The 17,232-nt window shown below is 33.5% G+C and overlaps 1 protein-coding gene across 1 annotated transcript in view; it reads right to left on the reverse strand.

Moving 5' to 3' along the window:
* Positions 1-4,770: 4,770 nt before the first annotated feature.
* Positions 4,771-17,232, reverse strand: part of Psf3 (DNA replication complex GINS protein Psf3) — a 55,963-nt gene continuing 43,501 nt past the window's right edge. The window contains exon 4 of the mRNA XM_089097479.1: positions 4,771-5,150. Within this exon, the coding sequence (XP_088953605.1) occupies positions 4,923-5,150 (228 nt within the window). The 3' untranslated portion in view covers positions 4,771-4,922. The remainder of the gene's footprint in view (positions 5,151-17,232) is intronic.

A 17,232-nucleotide genomic window follows, 5' to 3' on the forward strand; every position in this document is an offset into this window, starting at 1 on the left:
TAAACCACCGTGCAACTGAATCACTGCGAAACTGAACCCTCCTGTAACTAAACCATAGTGTAACTGAACCACTTTACCGAAGTAAGTAAAGAACCTTTTTCAACGAAATGATAAATAAATACGAGCGTAGAAAATACCACAAAATGAAAACAACAGAATAAGCAAAGTAGTAAAAAAAATTACAGTATGTAGACGGTGAGAGCCGTCGTTTATCACCCCCCCCCCCCCTCGCGAGAAACATCCCTTAAGGAAAATACCCCGCGGAAAATAACACCTCACGGAAAATACCCCCCTCCCAGAAAATACCTACCCGTGGAAAATATCCCCCCCCCCAAAAAAAAAAATACGTCTTGTAGTTGGGTAGTCTCCAATTACTTTCGGCTTATAAAAAGACTAAAAATGCCTGGGGATTATCAAACAATTTCTACCTCCATCCTCCTGTCGTCTCCCCCTTAGAGCTAATTCTGTATTTATTTGAAGGCTCAATGAGAGCTGAGATGTTTTGGCATCAAAATGCACCCTTTGAGGTATCTCTTCCTAGCTACAAAACAATCAGATAACCCCATTGCAGAAGCTTCAGTTCCTTTTTAAGTTTTTTTTTTTTTGTCTATTGCTTACAGATAGTATTTGTCATTGGGAAACATACGGAAATTTTTTGTGTGTGGGTTTTCTGGAGGATCTTTCATAAGAAGAAAGTATTCCCACAGAGGGGGGGGGGCAAGATTTACACATAAATTCCTCTTTTCCACTTCCCTTGGAACTTCTCAATTAAACTAAAAAATCACACGACTCAAAGAAGATTTTAAAATTTTGAAAGCCATAATTTCGGTGAGGGGGGTGTTTTCCAGGTGATGGGGTTTCCGTGGGTGGAGGGAAAATTTTTCTGCGGGGGAGGGGGTAAACGGTTAGACCAGTAGAAAGTGAAAGGGTGAAGGGAACCCCCAATAACAGACATAAAAAAGAGAAACAAACCTGGCTTTAAGAGTTTATAACGTCCGATTTTCTTTGTGTTTGTGACAACTAAACACGAGCATTTTTATTAATCATCTTGACCGTAATTTACGTAATGAATTAAAAAAATAAACAACTCCAGTAATGTTGAACATATAAAGATTCTAATTTGTGTTTTACACAATTTAAGTATGGTGTTTGAGTTGCACGAGAGTTCAGTTACATGGTGGTTCAGTTACACGGAGGTTTAGTTAAATGGGGTTGAGTTGCACGAGGGTTCAGTTGCACGGGGGTTCAATTGCACGGGGGTTCAGTTGCACAGTGGTTCAGTTACAGGGTTCAGTTGCTCGGGGTTCAATTACACGGTGGTTCAGTTACAATGGAACCCTTTTTATGAGTTTAATAATACCAATTGGGAACCATTTTATGCCTTAGGAATTGGAGGGGTCAGTAACAAATCAAAGCTGATATACGCCTTTCAAGCCAAGTTCTTTTTGTTTAAATTTCCTGATCCTGTATTTCAACTTTCTCATTAAGATCAACAACAAAAGTTGATTAGTCACAAACCTCGGCATTTTTTTTTTTTTTCAAATGTGACTTCAGCATGACTTACGGATTGTTTTTATTTCTAGGCGGTCTTTTCATGCAGTCAATAGCTGAATATAGTTAATAGCTGAATTCAGCTATTGACTACATGAAAAGACCGCCTAGAAATAAAAACGATCCGTAAGTCATGCTGAAGTCACATTTTGAAAAAAAAAAAAAAAATGCCGAGGTTTGTGACTAATCAATTTTTGTTGTTGATTTTAATGAGAAAGTTGAATTACAGGATCAGGAAATTTAAACAAAAAGAACTTGGCTTGAAAGGCATATATCAGCTTTGATTTTTTACTGACCCCTCCAACTCCTAAGGCATAAAATGGTTCCCAATTGCATCATTAAACCCATAAAAGGGATTCGTGATCCCTTAGGTCACAATCCCCTTACCGTTTTTTTTTGTAACTCCGTTTTGATTGGAAATCGAAAGTTTTAGTGCTCTTTTTGAGAGCCAAAAGTCATCGGAGGGCAACTAGCCCCCTCTCCCGCCTTTTTCCCCCAAATGCATCCGATAAAAGTTTTGAGATAGCCATTTTGTTAAAAATAGGTCAAAGAACAGATAATAAAACTTTGGGGTCGACACAACCCGCCAGGGGCATGTGTTGTAAGTTATGCCCTGGGGGCATATATGATTTTTATTGAAGGAATGATTGTATAAACTTTAGAGGGGGCTTATGCGATTGTAAATTCGAAGTTCTAGTGACCTCTTTAAGAGTCAAAAGTAATTGGAGGGCAACAAGTCCTTCCCTCTAAGGCCCTTTTCCCCCAAATGCATCCTATCAAAATTTTGAGATGGCTATTTTGTTCAAAATGGTTCAAAGGTTAAATAACAAAAACTCTGGGGTCGACACAACCCCCCAGAGCCCAGGGGCAACTGTTGTAAATTATGCCCCGGCGGCTCATTTTATTGGAAATTGAAAGTTAAAGCTCCCTTTTCAAGAGTCAAAAGTGATCGGAGGGTATCTACCCTCCCCCCCCCCACCCACAACCTTTTCCCCCCAAATGCATCCGATCAAGATTTTGAGTTAGCCATTTTGATCGAAATACAACAGTCACTTCCATATGAAGTACCTCAGGGAAAAAATAATAAATAGTAATAAAACATTGGAGCCTTATGGTCTTTACTAGAGTGGGAGATCCAAACAGAAAGTATAACATTAGTACATCCTTTTCAGAAAACACTATATAGAAAACTTACAGTCCCTTGGCTTAAACAACAAAGAAAATCCATTGGCTTGAAAAACAACAAAAGTGGCTGCAACCACGATATTCTGCATCGAAGGCATCTTTTTTTCCATTTCTTTCTCCACAGCTAGCGAGGCACTGGAATATCATACAGAGCTATTTAAGTGCTCATTTTAAAGGAAATTGCTGTATCTAGTGCCTTTTGTGATTAACAAAAATGATTTTAAAAATAAAACCACTTTTTACGAAAAACTGCATTTTCGTACAACATTGGGGTAACGAATGTTAGTAATACTATCTTCCATACGAAGATCAAAGTACGATTTTATTTTTAACATTATTATAAAGGGCACTTAGATATAGTTACATAAAATGCAGTAATGTTTTTTGGATTTCAACAAAAATCCGATTTTTGAATTGTAACTACAATAACTTGAAAATTTTAAAATAAAGTAATTTTATTTCATCTCTCAGTTCAAAGTTGTTATACAAATGCAAAAATACCAAGTAAAAAAAATATGTAAAAGCCACGATTCTCATGCTCTGTATGCCCCGATAAGTTTCAAGACAACCAGTAAAAACTCAATCGTGTTGAACTTTCTACTTTTAATTTGTTGGTGAGAGAAGGGAAGGCATAGTTCGAGGATTAATTCTGTGCCTCCAATCATGCACGTTCGATAAAACAAAATAGAAATCGTTGAAAATTTTCTGGTAAAAGAATAGAAGAGAATCAGAGAATGTACGAGAGGCCATGGACTCAGTGTTTTCTGTCAGTCAGCTGTAGTAAGAATTTAAAAGAACAACAAAAGACAACACTTTAATGGGAATTTCCAGATGCGTTTTATGAGCTTAATATGCAACCGAAGTATATTATATCATTCTCGAATTTAATTTTTCTCTTCGTCACCATAGCAAACAAGCATGCAAATCATCTTTTCTTCCATCATCTTTGCCCAACCCGAAACAGTTTTTCCCCTATGAGTGACTTAAAGGGATAAGGAGTAGAAACCCCGAGATATACTTGTATTATCTTGAAAAGCTGTGATTAGGCCAGCAATTATTTATTGTAATGTTGACTAGTCTAGATAAGAAAGATAATTACGATTGCAGAACGAATAAGAATATAAAATTCACTAAACTTCAGATAAAAAAGAATCTAGTCGTCACATTGCCAGTTACATGATCTTGAAGTTTTGAGCTTCAAAGGTAATAAAGAAAAGGGGTACTGAGAAGCAAGAAAAAGTAGTTCAGCTGTTTTGTACTCTGAGAATATTGTAGCATGGTCTTTAATATTCAAGGATTTTAGGGTTGTATGTTCCCTTTGAAATAAACGATTCCGGAAAATACCTACAGCTTTAACGTGAACCAAAAAGACAAGATACTTAGATCACTGAATACTTTAGTTTTAGATCTGTCAACTCAACAAGCCAGATCTATGATATTAATTAGACTTTTCTTTTAGAATGATCGAACTTGCTAAAAAAAAACATTTGAAACATTTAAGTATTTTCTAATGTTTCTGACACATTTTTCATCTTAAAATAAATGCAAAGAAATTTCAATAATATAATATGTTAGATGGATGGATTACTTAAGGACAGCAAAAAACTTCCACGAGGAACACTGATATTAACTGAGGAGGGGGGGGATAAAGATCCTCCAGAGCCCTTGACGGCACATAGGGCCTCAACTCAACGTTCCAGTTGCTGCGTCTTTTTTTACAGCAAGCCTGTCGCCAAACCGTGCGACATCAGGATTCAAACCCCAGGTCCGAAGCTTTAACAGTTGCATCAAATTTTGTTTAGAGAGCACACTCAAAGAGGGGAAAAAGAAACATTAACAAATTGGATTCTAAGCCAACATTTTAACTTTAACTTGGAGGGAGATCTTTAGTACCAAACTCATGGACCCCTTTGTGTAAATAAAATAAAAATTGAGTGTCAGCCATTAGTTGCTTTAATTTGTAAAAGAGAGTTAAATGAGCCACATAGAGGCTGAAACTTTTTATATGACTAAACTATTTATGAATGCAAGATAATGTTCTTCACTATAAATATTTTTGTGGGTATACATTTATTGTACTCATTTACGTTCCAAAATTACAAACTTTACACTGTGGGTAATTTCAAAACTAATTTCATTAAGCTAGAAAATATACAATTGCATTTGAACAATTAAATCTGTTAGGTTTATTCGATTTCTGCTAATTTTCTTTTCCGAGATTTTTCAACTAACGAAGAAGCTACAATTTTTTCTGATTCTCCTGTCAGCCAAGATTCAAATTGAAGCGTTGCTTTTCGCCCAGCTTCATACAGTTTCTTTTCAAGCGAATCGAGAATTGAAGAGATATTGCCTTGTTCTTCTTGACGACTGTGAAGAGAAGAATCTAATATATTCCTTGTACGAAGACGGAGAGCCTGTAAAAAAAAGAAGAAGAATAATGTAATGACTTTTATTGGTAAACTATATGCCTTATAAATTCACAAGTCGGATTTTCAGGGTGGAATAGTTTATTTTAATTCAAAAGTAAAGGAGATTCCCCCTTCCCCATGTGCATGCATCTATATACAAGAGAAGCTTAAAACATGAAACTGAAAAAAATTCTAGTGGGGGATATAGCATTGATTATATAAGAGCGTTGCCCTTTAAGAAAACATGCTGGTTATTTTTAACTTGAGTTTTTAGGACATAAACAAAGTTGTCCGAATGTAAGTACAAAAAAAGTCGATCTCAAAATCCTGGGACGTATCTCCTATTTCCATAATCTAACAGAAAAGACCTTATATAGTCTTTGATTTGCAAGGATTTAAATCAGAAAAAAAACATTTGTAAAAATTACGACATGCTTATGGATTTTGTGGGTTTTATTTTGGTATATAACACTATTTCCAGTAATATGAGCTAGATGCACTGAAGATGTCTTTTTCTTTATAAGGGCTAGTCTCCCCACCTGTTATGAAATAAACATGCATTGCAACTGTGACCAGGGCAAGAAGACTCACTAGTCAATTCTTCGGAGTATAAACTATTAATCCTCTTTCTATTGTTGAATTCCATACTTTACATTTATATACTGTCTACGAACTACAGTTAAACCAAATCTATTTGAATCCACAATTTTTTTCCACAGATAACAACAATTTATTTGTCTTCTTACAGACAAATAGACAAATTATGACTGATTAAATGACAAAACAATCGATTCTAGTCAAGTTATTAATTCCGAATTATGTTCAGAGCTAAAACACAGATCTCTATTCAGAGCTACAACATAGAGCTAGAATTCAGAGCTCAGTATATGTTACACGGAACACAGAGCTACAATTTGACTTCGTAAATATTCTAGTCTAGAAATTTAAAATACGTTTTAAACAAAATCAGGGGTACTGGGGAGGGAGGTACAACTAGTATTTGTTTGAATCAGTCAATTTTGTGACAGTTCTAATAGTCAAAGAATTACAATTCTGTTTGTGGCTAGCATAACCTTTTTAGACAACTAAAATTAAATTTCAATTCGAAAACATCTCTGAGTTACCAAAAAGATCAGCAAAATCACAGTTCAAAATATAAAGTCTAAAATGATAGAATAACATAAAATCTTATATCGTTTTTTTCCAGAAGTCAATGACGTAAAGCAATTTACGAGTCTATTATCAATCCAAAAAACTTCACTTTCCATTTTCCTCATTCTTCTACAAGCCTCAGCTATGAAAGATTGAAGGACATATTTTGAAAACAAATACCTTCAAAAAAGTGTTAAGATGAGGGTTGAGGGGGCGACATTGTCCCTGATGTTACAGAAAGAGCATGAGTTAAAGCCTAAAGATTCTATCGATTTTCTTACCTAAACAGAGATATAGATAGAGAAGGAGACTGAAATCGGAATGTTTATAAGGCTAAAATACGTGTGAAGAGCCAATGTCCCTTTGAAGTATTGAAAATAATTAACTAGATTCTTACTTTTCTGGCATTTCATAACTCTAGAATTTTTTGGTTGGCGTGCTCTTTTTCAGGGATGATCGTATTGAGTCAATGGCCTAAGAAAACAGAAAGAAGGCTCGTAAAGCAATATTTTCAGGCCAGCGCCCATTTTAATTGGTAAAAGATTGACCATCATTAAATTGCCCTTTCTGTCATTTTGTGCCCCAGTAAAAATTTGGTTCCAAATGCACAATGTCTACAAGTCAAACGAGTAAATGATGAATGATATTAGGCAGCTGGTTCAGTTACAGAAAATTTCTTTTAAAATATATCAATTTCCAAGGATGCACTTTCCCACGATTTTCAGATTCGCTTTTAAGCGAATTACTGTGCAGTCAATAAACTGTATAAGCGGATTAAAATAAACAATACATATTCTATACAAATTTATTTAAAGAAACAAAATTTGTCTGATAAAAGTAAAGAGCGGAGTTGAACCGAAATTACTGAACGGAGCAGAAATTATTGCTTTGCGGAAGAAGAAGTTTTTAGAAGAAGAAGAAGGGGGACTAATAAACCTCAGGGTTTAAGTTTTCAACCACGAATATTATAATAGTACCCTTTTCACTCTTGCCAGCCTTTCCACTCGGGAAATGATGCACAAAATACACTCTTCGGGTGCTATATGGCGCTTAATGACCACGTTTACAGTTGAACTTATAAACAGGAATTAGAAATAAAGATTAGCTTGTGAATGGCCCTTAAACAGCTCTCTAAAATGTACAAGTGCTACACCCAGCATTTCTATCCCGAAAATGAAATTTTTTTAGGAAGCATACACTCAGGATCCTACCCTTTATGGTACTTAAACATAAAAGTTTAAGTATTATATTTAAATTAAAAATTAAAGTTTAGCATTATTTTTTAAATATATTTTAATGGAGCCAGGGTATACCCCTCCCCCTCTGCAGAAAATTCCCCACGTGGAAAATTCCTTCACAGGCAGAATTGAGAAGCCAAAGAAAAAGTAGAGAATAGGTACCTCAGAATGCCCACCAGATAATTTAATGAGTCATAAAAAGACCAAATATAAAAAAAAACAATCTTAGTATAGGGGCTGATTGGTCTCCAATCCCTTTCGACTTATGATAAAAGAACTAGAACTCTCAGTTTCTGATCAAATGAGCATCATCCAAAGTTTCAAAGACCATGAGGCGGAGGTAAAGATGAGAAAGAGGAAGCTCCTTCGTATACGGAACTTATTATAAAAAAACGGAAACAAGAAAAAAAGATGCCGTACATGCAGAATATCGTGGTTGCAGCCACTTTTCTTGAATTTTAAGCCAAAATGTTTCCTTTGTTGTTCAAGCCAAGGGACGGTAAGGTTCCTATATAGGGGTTTCGGACAAGCCGGTTCTAATAGTGTACTTCTTGTTTTGATCTGACTATTTTTAGGAGTTATGGGTTATTTTAATCTTTACTATGGGGAGTGATCGTCTCTTACACGATAAACAAAACTTCTATTAATAACCCCTACATGAGATCCTCTTGACTGACACCTTTTATGATCGATCCTTTATGTATCTCTTACTAGGTTGCTAGCTACTCAAGTCACTGTCAGCTGGAAACTTTCTCTCATTAGGCAGTTTTTTTTCAATATCCATTTTTGAACCTTTGGGCACTATGGGTGTGGTTCACCTCATACTAGGTTGCAGCAACTTCTGTAACCATGATTTACTATAATAATAACTTTTCAAAAGATGCTTGTGAAATATTATCTTGTCGAAAGATAAGTGTATGTTGTATCATCATACATATAATATCGTTCTTTAATGTAAATATAAATACTGTAATCTTAACTATAGTGAAGTTGCCTATGCAAGTTAGTATAGGGAAGAGTTCGATCTTTATTATATATCAGATCAATATATAAGTGTGTTGCATCATCCTGCGCATGCTTATTTAGAGTTCGTTCACAAATTTATTATTGGCTAGAGTTCGTTCTTTACTATACAAACAGGAAAAAGCCTACGGCTTTTTCTTCTTTGAAATAGTAAGAGACGAACCTAAAACGATCAGGTAGCTAACTAAGTCCAATGTGTGCAATAATTTTTTTATTCCAATGATCGTCTTTTAATGTATATGCAACCCGGATTATATTAAAAATTTTCAGTTAGTATAGGCTTGAGCTCGTTCTTTATTGTAAAACAAGAAAGAAAAAAATATCCCGTTTAGGCAGAATGTTGTAGTAGCTGCCACTTTTCTTGATTTTCAAGCCAATATATTTCCCTTGCTGTTCAAGCCAAATGACAGAAAGTTTCCTATACAGGGGTTTCGGACAAGGCGGCTCTAATGGTGTACTTTTTGTTTTTATCTGACTCCTTTTTTTAGGAATTATGGGTTTTTACATATCTTAAGATTGGACGTGATCGTCTCTTACTAGGTTGCTAGCTACCGCTGCAACCCGGATTCTTAACATTGGACCTGATCGTCTCTTACTAGGTTGCTAGCTACCGCTGTAACCCGGATTACTATAACAACCAGGATGACGTCACTTACAACTTGGGTTTCGTTTTGTGCTATATCATTACAAACAGGAAAAATCCTACGGATTTTTCTTCTTTGAAATAGTAAGAGACGAACCTCAAGCAATCAAGTAGCTAACTAAGTCCAATGTATGCAGTGGTATGTTATTTCAATGATCGTCTTTTAATGTAATTTTAACCGAATTAATTTCCTTTAAAATGAGCTATTGAACAACCCTCTACAATGTTCCAGTGCCAAGCTATCTTTTGAAAATAAAAAAAAATAAAAAAATAAAAAAATATCCCTTGTGGGGAGAATAACGGGGTTAAAGTCAATGTTCTTGATTTTCAAGCCAATATATGTCCCTTGCTGTTCAAGCCAAGGGACAGAAAGTGTCCTATACAGGGGTTTCGGACAAGGCGGTTCTAATGGTGTACTTTTTGTTTTGATCTGACTCCTTTGTTAGGAACTATGGGTTTTTATATTTCTTAACATTGGACGCGATCGTCTCTTACTAGGTTGCTAGCTACCGCTGCAACCCAGACTTTACTCGGTTTCAGCTATATCCACTGAAAGCAGCTTAGCCCCATTTATCATAAACGTTATCGATTCTTTATGTAAATAGTAAGAGCGATCCGTCTCAATAGTAACCGAAACTCTAAAAACCGAAATTAGCTAATTTCTTTAATGTAAAATAAACAGGAAAAAGCCTACGGCTTTTTTCTTTGAAAGAGACGAACGTCAAACAATCAAGTAGCTAATTAGGTCCAATGTATGCAATGGTTTGTTATTCCAATGATCGTCTTTTAATGTTTTCAAAGCGTGTTTTCAAAGCGCGTTTTTTCAATTTTTAGTTACTATGGGCTCTGGTTCGCCTTTCACTAGGTTTTGCCATCTATAGCAATTATGATTTTCCAAAACATATTTAAAACTTTTAGTTACTATATGCTTCGGTTTGTCTTTCACTTGATTGCAGCTATAGCTACAACTATCATTTAGAGCTCGTTCTTTACTATATAAAAATACTAAACTTTTCAGTTAGTAAAGCCTGAAGTTCATCCTTTATTATAAAATAAATTACAAACAGGAAAAAGCCTACGGCTTTTTCTTCTTTGGAATAGTAAGAGACGATCCTCAAATAATCAGGCAGCTAATTATGTTTATAATTTGTTCTTTAACATAAACTTCATTAATCGGATATTTTAATATATCCTATATGGTCTAGAGGTTGGGATAGCTGTCACCCAGCAGGCTTGAGTTCAATTTCCGTACGGGAAATTTTTACTTATGATGATTTCTTAAGGAACATAATTAAAATTTCTTAATGTAATAAAAATAATTTGTTTTAATTACAAAAGGTTTTTAACCCAATTAATTTCCTTTAAAATGAGCCATTGAACAACTCTCTACGATGTTCCAGTGCCATGCTATCTGTTGAATTACTAACCTATACTATAATTAAGTGGCGTATAAAATTTAGTATAGGCAAGAGGTCGTTCTTTATTATAAAATTTTCTTGATTTTCAAGCCAATATATTTCCCTTGCTGTTCAAGCCAAGGGACAGAAAGTTTCCTATACAGGGGTTTCGGACAAGGCGGTTCTATAGGTGTACTTTTTGTTTTGATCTGACTCCTTTTTAGGAACTATGGGTTTTTATATTTCTTAACATTGGACGTGATCGTCTCTTACTAGGTTGCTAGCTACCGCTGCAACCCGGATGCTAGCTACCGCTGCAACCCGGATTTGATCTGAATGTTTTTCAGGAGTTATGGGTTACTTTAGTATTTACTATAGGGCATGATCGTCTCCTACTAGGTTGCTAGCTACCGCTGCAACCCAGATGATTACAGACAGGAAAAAGCCTACGGCTTTTTCTTCTTTGAAATAGTAAGAGACTAGCCTCAAATAATAAAGTAGCGAACTAAATCCAATGTATGTGATTGGTTTTAATTCCAATGATCGTCTTTTAATGAAAAATTTTAATATCTTTACTGTGTATTGAGGCGAGTCGTTCTGACTATACAGTTCGTTACCACAAACGTTTTGAAATACCACGAAATGTTTTATTTGTGTATCATATTGTAAATTTTACAACTTTAATTAATGACGCCATAGTCTAAGTGGCTAGCACGATCGGCCGATAACGGAAAGGTTGGTGGTTCGGATCCAGCCAGGGTAGTTTTCTTTTAATTTGTAATTCAGCTATAAATAAAACCATATTATTACTATATCATTAACTATAATTAAGTTGAGTATCTAATATAGTATAGGCAAGAGTTTGCTCTTTATTATAAAAAAGCAAAACTAATTTTAGAATTTTCATGTATCTTCGAACATTTGAACCTTTTATAATTTATAATGATGTATAATATAAATACTGTAATCTTAAGTATAGTGAAGTTGCGTATGCAAGTTAGTATAGGGAAGAGTTCGTTCTTTATTATAATTTCTTTTCAAAATTAAATTAGTTGCTATCGCCTAGAGTTAGTTCTTTACCACATCGTAATAATTTGTTTTATAATAATATTTAATTTTGTTAATTACAAAAGGTTTTAATTTTAATATAATGACCTTAAATATAATAAAATGAGCCATTATATAACTCTCTATGATTTTCCAGTGCCCAACTAGCTTAGGAGTAAAAAAAGCGGAAATAAAAAAAGATACCGTTTGTGGAGAATATCGTGGTTAAAGTCAATTTTCTTGATTTTCAAGCCAATATATTTTCTTTGTTATTCAAGCCAAAGGACGGTAAGTTTGCTGTATAGAAGTAATAGAGATGGCTGTTCTAATAGTGTACTTTTTGTTTTGATCGGAATCTTTTTTCAGGAGTTATGGGTTAAATTAGTATTTACTATAGGGCGTGATCGTCTTTTACTAGGTTGCTAGCTACCGCTGCAACCCGGATACAGTTCGTTATCACGAACTATTTGCTTTGATGTATCTGTTAATATCAAAATTTCGTTCTTTAGAGTTTCGGTTACTATTGAGACAAGTAGATATTATTACTATAGAGTTCATTACCATGAACTGTTTGATTGCTTCAAAATTCAAATATCTTTGAAAAGTCTGCAGTATGAAAATACATCAAAAATGCAGTTTTTTTGACAACATTGATTCTACTTTAAAACTATTTTATTTTTAATTACAAAAAAGACTACATTTAGCAATTTCCTTTAAAATGAGCCATTATACAGCTCTCTGTGATTTTCCAGCGCCCAGCTAGCTGAGGAGGAAGAAATAAGCGGAAAGAAAAAAAGATGCCGTTTCTGGAGAATATCATGGTTTTAAGTCAATTTTCTTGATTTTCAAGCCAATATTTTTTCTTTGTTATTCAAGCCAAAGGACAGTAAGTGTGCTACAGAAGTTTTGGACAAGGCAGTTTCTACAGTGTACGTTTTGTTTTGATCTGAATCTTTTCTCACGATTTATGGGTAACATTAGTTTTTACTATGGGTCGTGATCGTCTCGTACTAGGTTGCTAGCTACCGCTGCAACCCAGACTTATAATTTTAATTTATGACGTCGTTGTGCAAATGGCTAGCACGATTGGTCGTTAATCAAAAGCATGGTGGTTCAAGCCCACCTGGGGCTTATTTTTTTTGTTTGATATTCAGCTATCAATAAATCCTATTTATAGTATCGATCCTTTATGTATTTTTAAACTTTAAATTTAAGAGATATTGCTTTAAATTCAATATATTAATATATTCTTTCCGATGGGTATTCAATATTCAAATTAATGCATTCTTTTATATTCATATATTCTCAATATATTAATATATTGAATTTAAAGCAATATGTCTTAAATTTAAAGTATAAAAGAAACTTAGTTTAGCTGCCTCCTATCTAAATATAAAACTTTAAAATAAATTAATATAGGCAAAAGGTCGTTCTTTATTATAATTTTCTTAAATCCTGGATCACAAGACATCTTAGTAGCAATCCTTACGCGTGCTCGAGCTTTATTGCGTTTGGTGGCATTTTTATCTCTTTTAAATAAACTTTTCTTATATTTCAGGATGTTAGCTTTATTTTTTGTGTAGTAAAGTTTTCTATTAGTAGAAATTTGGATTGTTCTATTTTGATATTGTTTTTGGCTATTCTTTCTTTTTTTCCACTCGCGTGAGACCATATTTTTTCAAGATTTAAAATTATTAAGCACACAAAATCCCGTGTCGAGTATCTAAAACCTAGCATAAAACAAAACTAATTTTAAAATTTTCAGGTATTTATCTTGTTTGAATTACAAAATTAGTATTATTGGTTAGACACCATAAATATTTTTGCAGTTTAAATAATAAGTTTAGTGATTCTGGACTGAAAACTAAAATAATTGCAATTATGAGACAATAATATGGAGATATGTACTTTACGGGTTACAGGATACAATAATAAATTTGAACTGAGATGAAAAAAAAATTTCTTCCAGGAGACAAAAAGCAAAACTAATTTTAGAATTTTCATGTATTTTTGTTGTTTAAATTAAAAAATTACTATTACTGATTAGGCATCATAAATATTTTTGCAGTTTACATAATAATTTTAGCGATTAAGCCAAAAAAGAAAATTTTGGTTCCAGGAGTTTCGGTTACTATTGAGACAAGTAGCTATTATTACTATAGAGTTCATTACATGGACTGTTTTATTGCTTCAAAATTCAAATATCTTTGAAAAGACTGCAGTATGAAAATACATCAAAAATGCAATTTTTTTGACAAAATTGATTCTACTTTAAAAAGTATTTTATTTTTAAATACAAAAGTGACTAGATGTTGCAATTTCCTTTAAAATGAGCTATTATACAGCTCTCTATGATTTTCCAGTGCCCAGCTAGCTGAGCAGAAAGAAAAAGCGGAAAGAAAAAAATATCCCGTTTGTGGAGAATAACGTGGTAAAAGTCAATTTTCTTGATTTTCAAGCCAATATATTTTCTTTGTTATTCAAGCCAAAGGGAGGTAAGTTTCCTTTATAGAGGATTCGGACAAGGCGGTTCTAATGGTGTACTTTTTGTTTTGATCTGACTCTTTTTTTAGGAGTTGGGGGGTTTTATATTTCTTGACATTGGAGGTGATCGTCTCTTACTAGGTTGCTAGCTACCGCTGCAACCCGGATAATTTTAAAATTTTCAGGTATTTATCTTGTTTGAATTACAAAATTAGTATTATTGGTTAGACACCATAAATATTTTTGCAGTTTACATAATAAGTTTAGCGATTCTGGACTGAAAACTAAAATAATTGCATTTATGAGACAATAATATGGAGATATGTACTTTACGGGTTACAAACCCAAAAAAGTTTGGTTCCAGGATACAATAATAAATTTGAACTGAGATGAAAAAAAATTTCTTCCAGGAGACAAAAAGCAAAACTAATTTTAGAATTTTCATGTATCTTCGAACATTTGAACCTTTTATAATTTATAATGATGTATAATATAAATACTGTAATCTTAAGTATAGTGAAGTTGCGTATGCAAGTTAGTATAGGGAAGAGGTCGTTCTTTATTATAAGAAACTCTAAAAACCGAAATTAGCTAATTTCTTTAATGTAAAATAAACAGGAAAAAGCCTACGGCTTTTTTCTTTGAAAGAGACGAACGTCAAACAATCAAGTAGCTAATTAGGTCCAATGTATGCAATGGTTTGTTATTCCAATGATCGTCTTTTAATGTTTTCAAAGCGTGTTTTCAAAGCGCGTTTTTTCAATTTTTAGTTACTATGGGCTCTGGTTCGCCTTTCACTAGGTTTTGCCATCTATAGCAATTATGATTTTCCAAAACATATTTAAAACTTTTAGTTACTATATGCTTCGGTTTGTCTTTCACTTGATTGCAGCTATAGCTACAACTATCATTTAGAGCTCGTTCTTTACTATATAAAAATACTAAACTTTTCAGTTAGTAAAGCCTGAAGTTCATCCTTTATTATAAAATAAATTACAAACAGGAAAAAGCCTACGGCTTTTTCTTCTTTGGAATAGTAAGAGACGATCCTCAAATAATCAGGCAGCTAATTATGTTTATAATTTGTTCTTTAACATAAACTTCATTAATCGGATATTTTAATATATCCTATATGGTCTAGAGGTTGGGATAGCTGTCACCCAGCAGGCTTGAGTTCAATTTCCGTACGGGAAATTTTTACTTATGATGATTTCTTAAGGAACATAATTAAAATTTCTTAATGTAATAAAAATAATTTGTTTTAATTACAAAAGGTTTTTAACCCAATTAATTTCCTTTAAAATGAGCCATTGAACAACTCTCTACGATGTTCCAGTGCCATGCTATCTGTTGAATTACTAACCTATACTATAATTAAGTGGCGTATAAAATTTAGTATAGGCAAGAGGTCGTTCTTTATTATAAAATTTTCTTGATTTTCAAGCCAATATATTTCCCTTGCTGTTCAAGCCAAGGGACAGAAAGTTTCCTATACAGGGGTTTCGGACAAGGCGGTTCTAAAGGTGTACTTTTTGTTTTGATTTGACTCCTTTTTTAGGAACTATGGGTTTTTATATTTCTTAACATTGGACGTGATCGTCTCTTACTAGGTTGCTAGCTACCGCTGCAACCCGGATGCTAGCTACCGCTGCAACCCGGATTTGATCTGAATGTTTTTCAGGAGTTATGGGTTACTTTAGTATTTACTATAGGGCATGATCGTCTCCTACTAGGTTGCTAGCTACCGCTGCAACCCAGATGATTACAGACAGGAAAAAGCTTACGGCTTTTTCTTCTTTGAAATAGTAAGAGACTAGCCTCAAATAATAAAGTAGCGAACTAAATCCAATGTATGTGATTGGTTTTTATTCCAATGATCGTCTTTTAATGAAAAATTTTAATATCTTTACTGTGTATTGAGGCGAGTCGTTCTGACTATACAGTTCGTTACCACAAACGTTTTGAAATACCACGAAATGTTTTATTTGTGTATCATATTGTAAATTTTACAACTTTAATTAATGACGCCATAGTCTAAGTGGCTAGCACGATCGGCCGATAACGGAAAGGTTGGTGGTTCGGATCCAGCCAGGGTAGTTTTCTTTTAATTTGTAATTCAGCTATAAATAAAACCATATTATTACTATATCATTAACTATAATTAAGTTGAGTATCTAATATAGTATAGGCAAGAGTTTGCTCTTTATTATATAATTTTAAAATTTTCAGGTATTTATCTTGTTTGAATTACAAAATTAGTATTATTGGTTAGACACCATAAATATTTTTGCAGTTTACATAATAAGTTTAGCGATTCTGGACTGAAAACTAAAATAATTGCATTTATGAGACAATAATATGGAGATATGTACTTTACGGGTTACAAACCAAAAAAAGTTTGGTTCCAGGATACAATAATAAATTTGAACTGAGATGAAAAAAAATTTCTTCCAGGAGACAAAAAGCAAAACTAATTTTAGAATTTTCATGTATCTTCGAACATTTGAACCTTTTATAATTTATAATGATGTATAATATAAATACTGTAATCTTAAGTATAGTGAAGTTGCGTATGCAAGTTAGTATAGGGAAGAGTTCGTTCTTTATTATAATTTCTTTTCAAAATTAAATTAGTTGCTATCGCCTAGAGTTAGTTCTTTACCACATCGTAATAATTTGTTTTATAATAATATTTAATTTTGTTAATTACAAAAGGTTTTAATTTTAATATAATGATCTTAAATATAATAAAATGAGCCATTATATAACTCTCTATGATTTTCCAGTGCCCAACTAGCTTAGGAGTAAAAAAAGCGGAAATAAAAAAAGATACCGTTTGTGGAGAATATCGTGGTTAAAGTCAATTTTCTTGATTTTCAAGCCAATATATTTTCTTTGTTATTCAAGCCAAAGGACGGTAAGTTTGCTGTATAGAAGTAATAGAGATGGCTGTTCTAATAGTGTACTTTTTGTTTTGATCGGAATCTTTTTTCAGGAGTTATGGGTTAAATTAGTATTTACTATAGGGCGTGATCGTCTTTTACTAGGTTGCTAGCTACCGCTGCAACCCGGATACAGTTCGTTATCACGAACTATTTGCTTTG

Source organism: Artemia sp. Qi Xiang Cuo, chromosome 12, assembly GCF_049724085.1.
Source record: "Artemia sp. Qi Xiang Cuo chromosome 12, ASM4972408v1, whole genome shotgun sequence".
NCBI classification, from domain to species: domain Eukaryota; kingdom Metazoa; phylum Arthropoda; class Branchiopoda; order Anostraca; family Artemiidae; genus Artemia; species Artemia sp. Qi Xiang Cuo.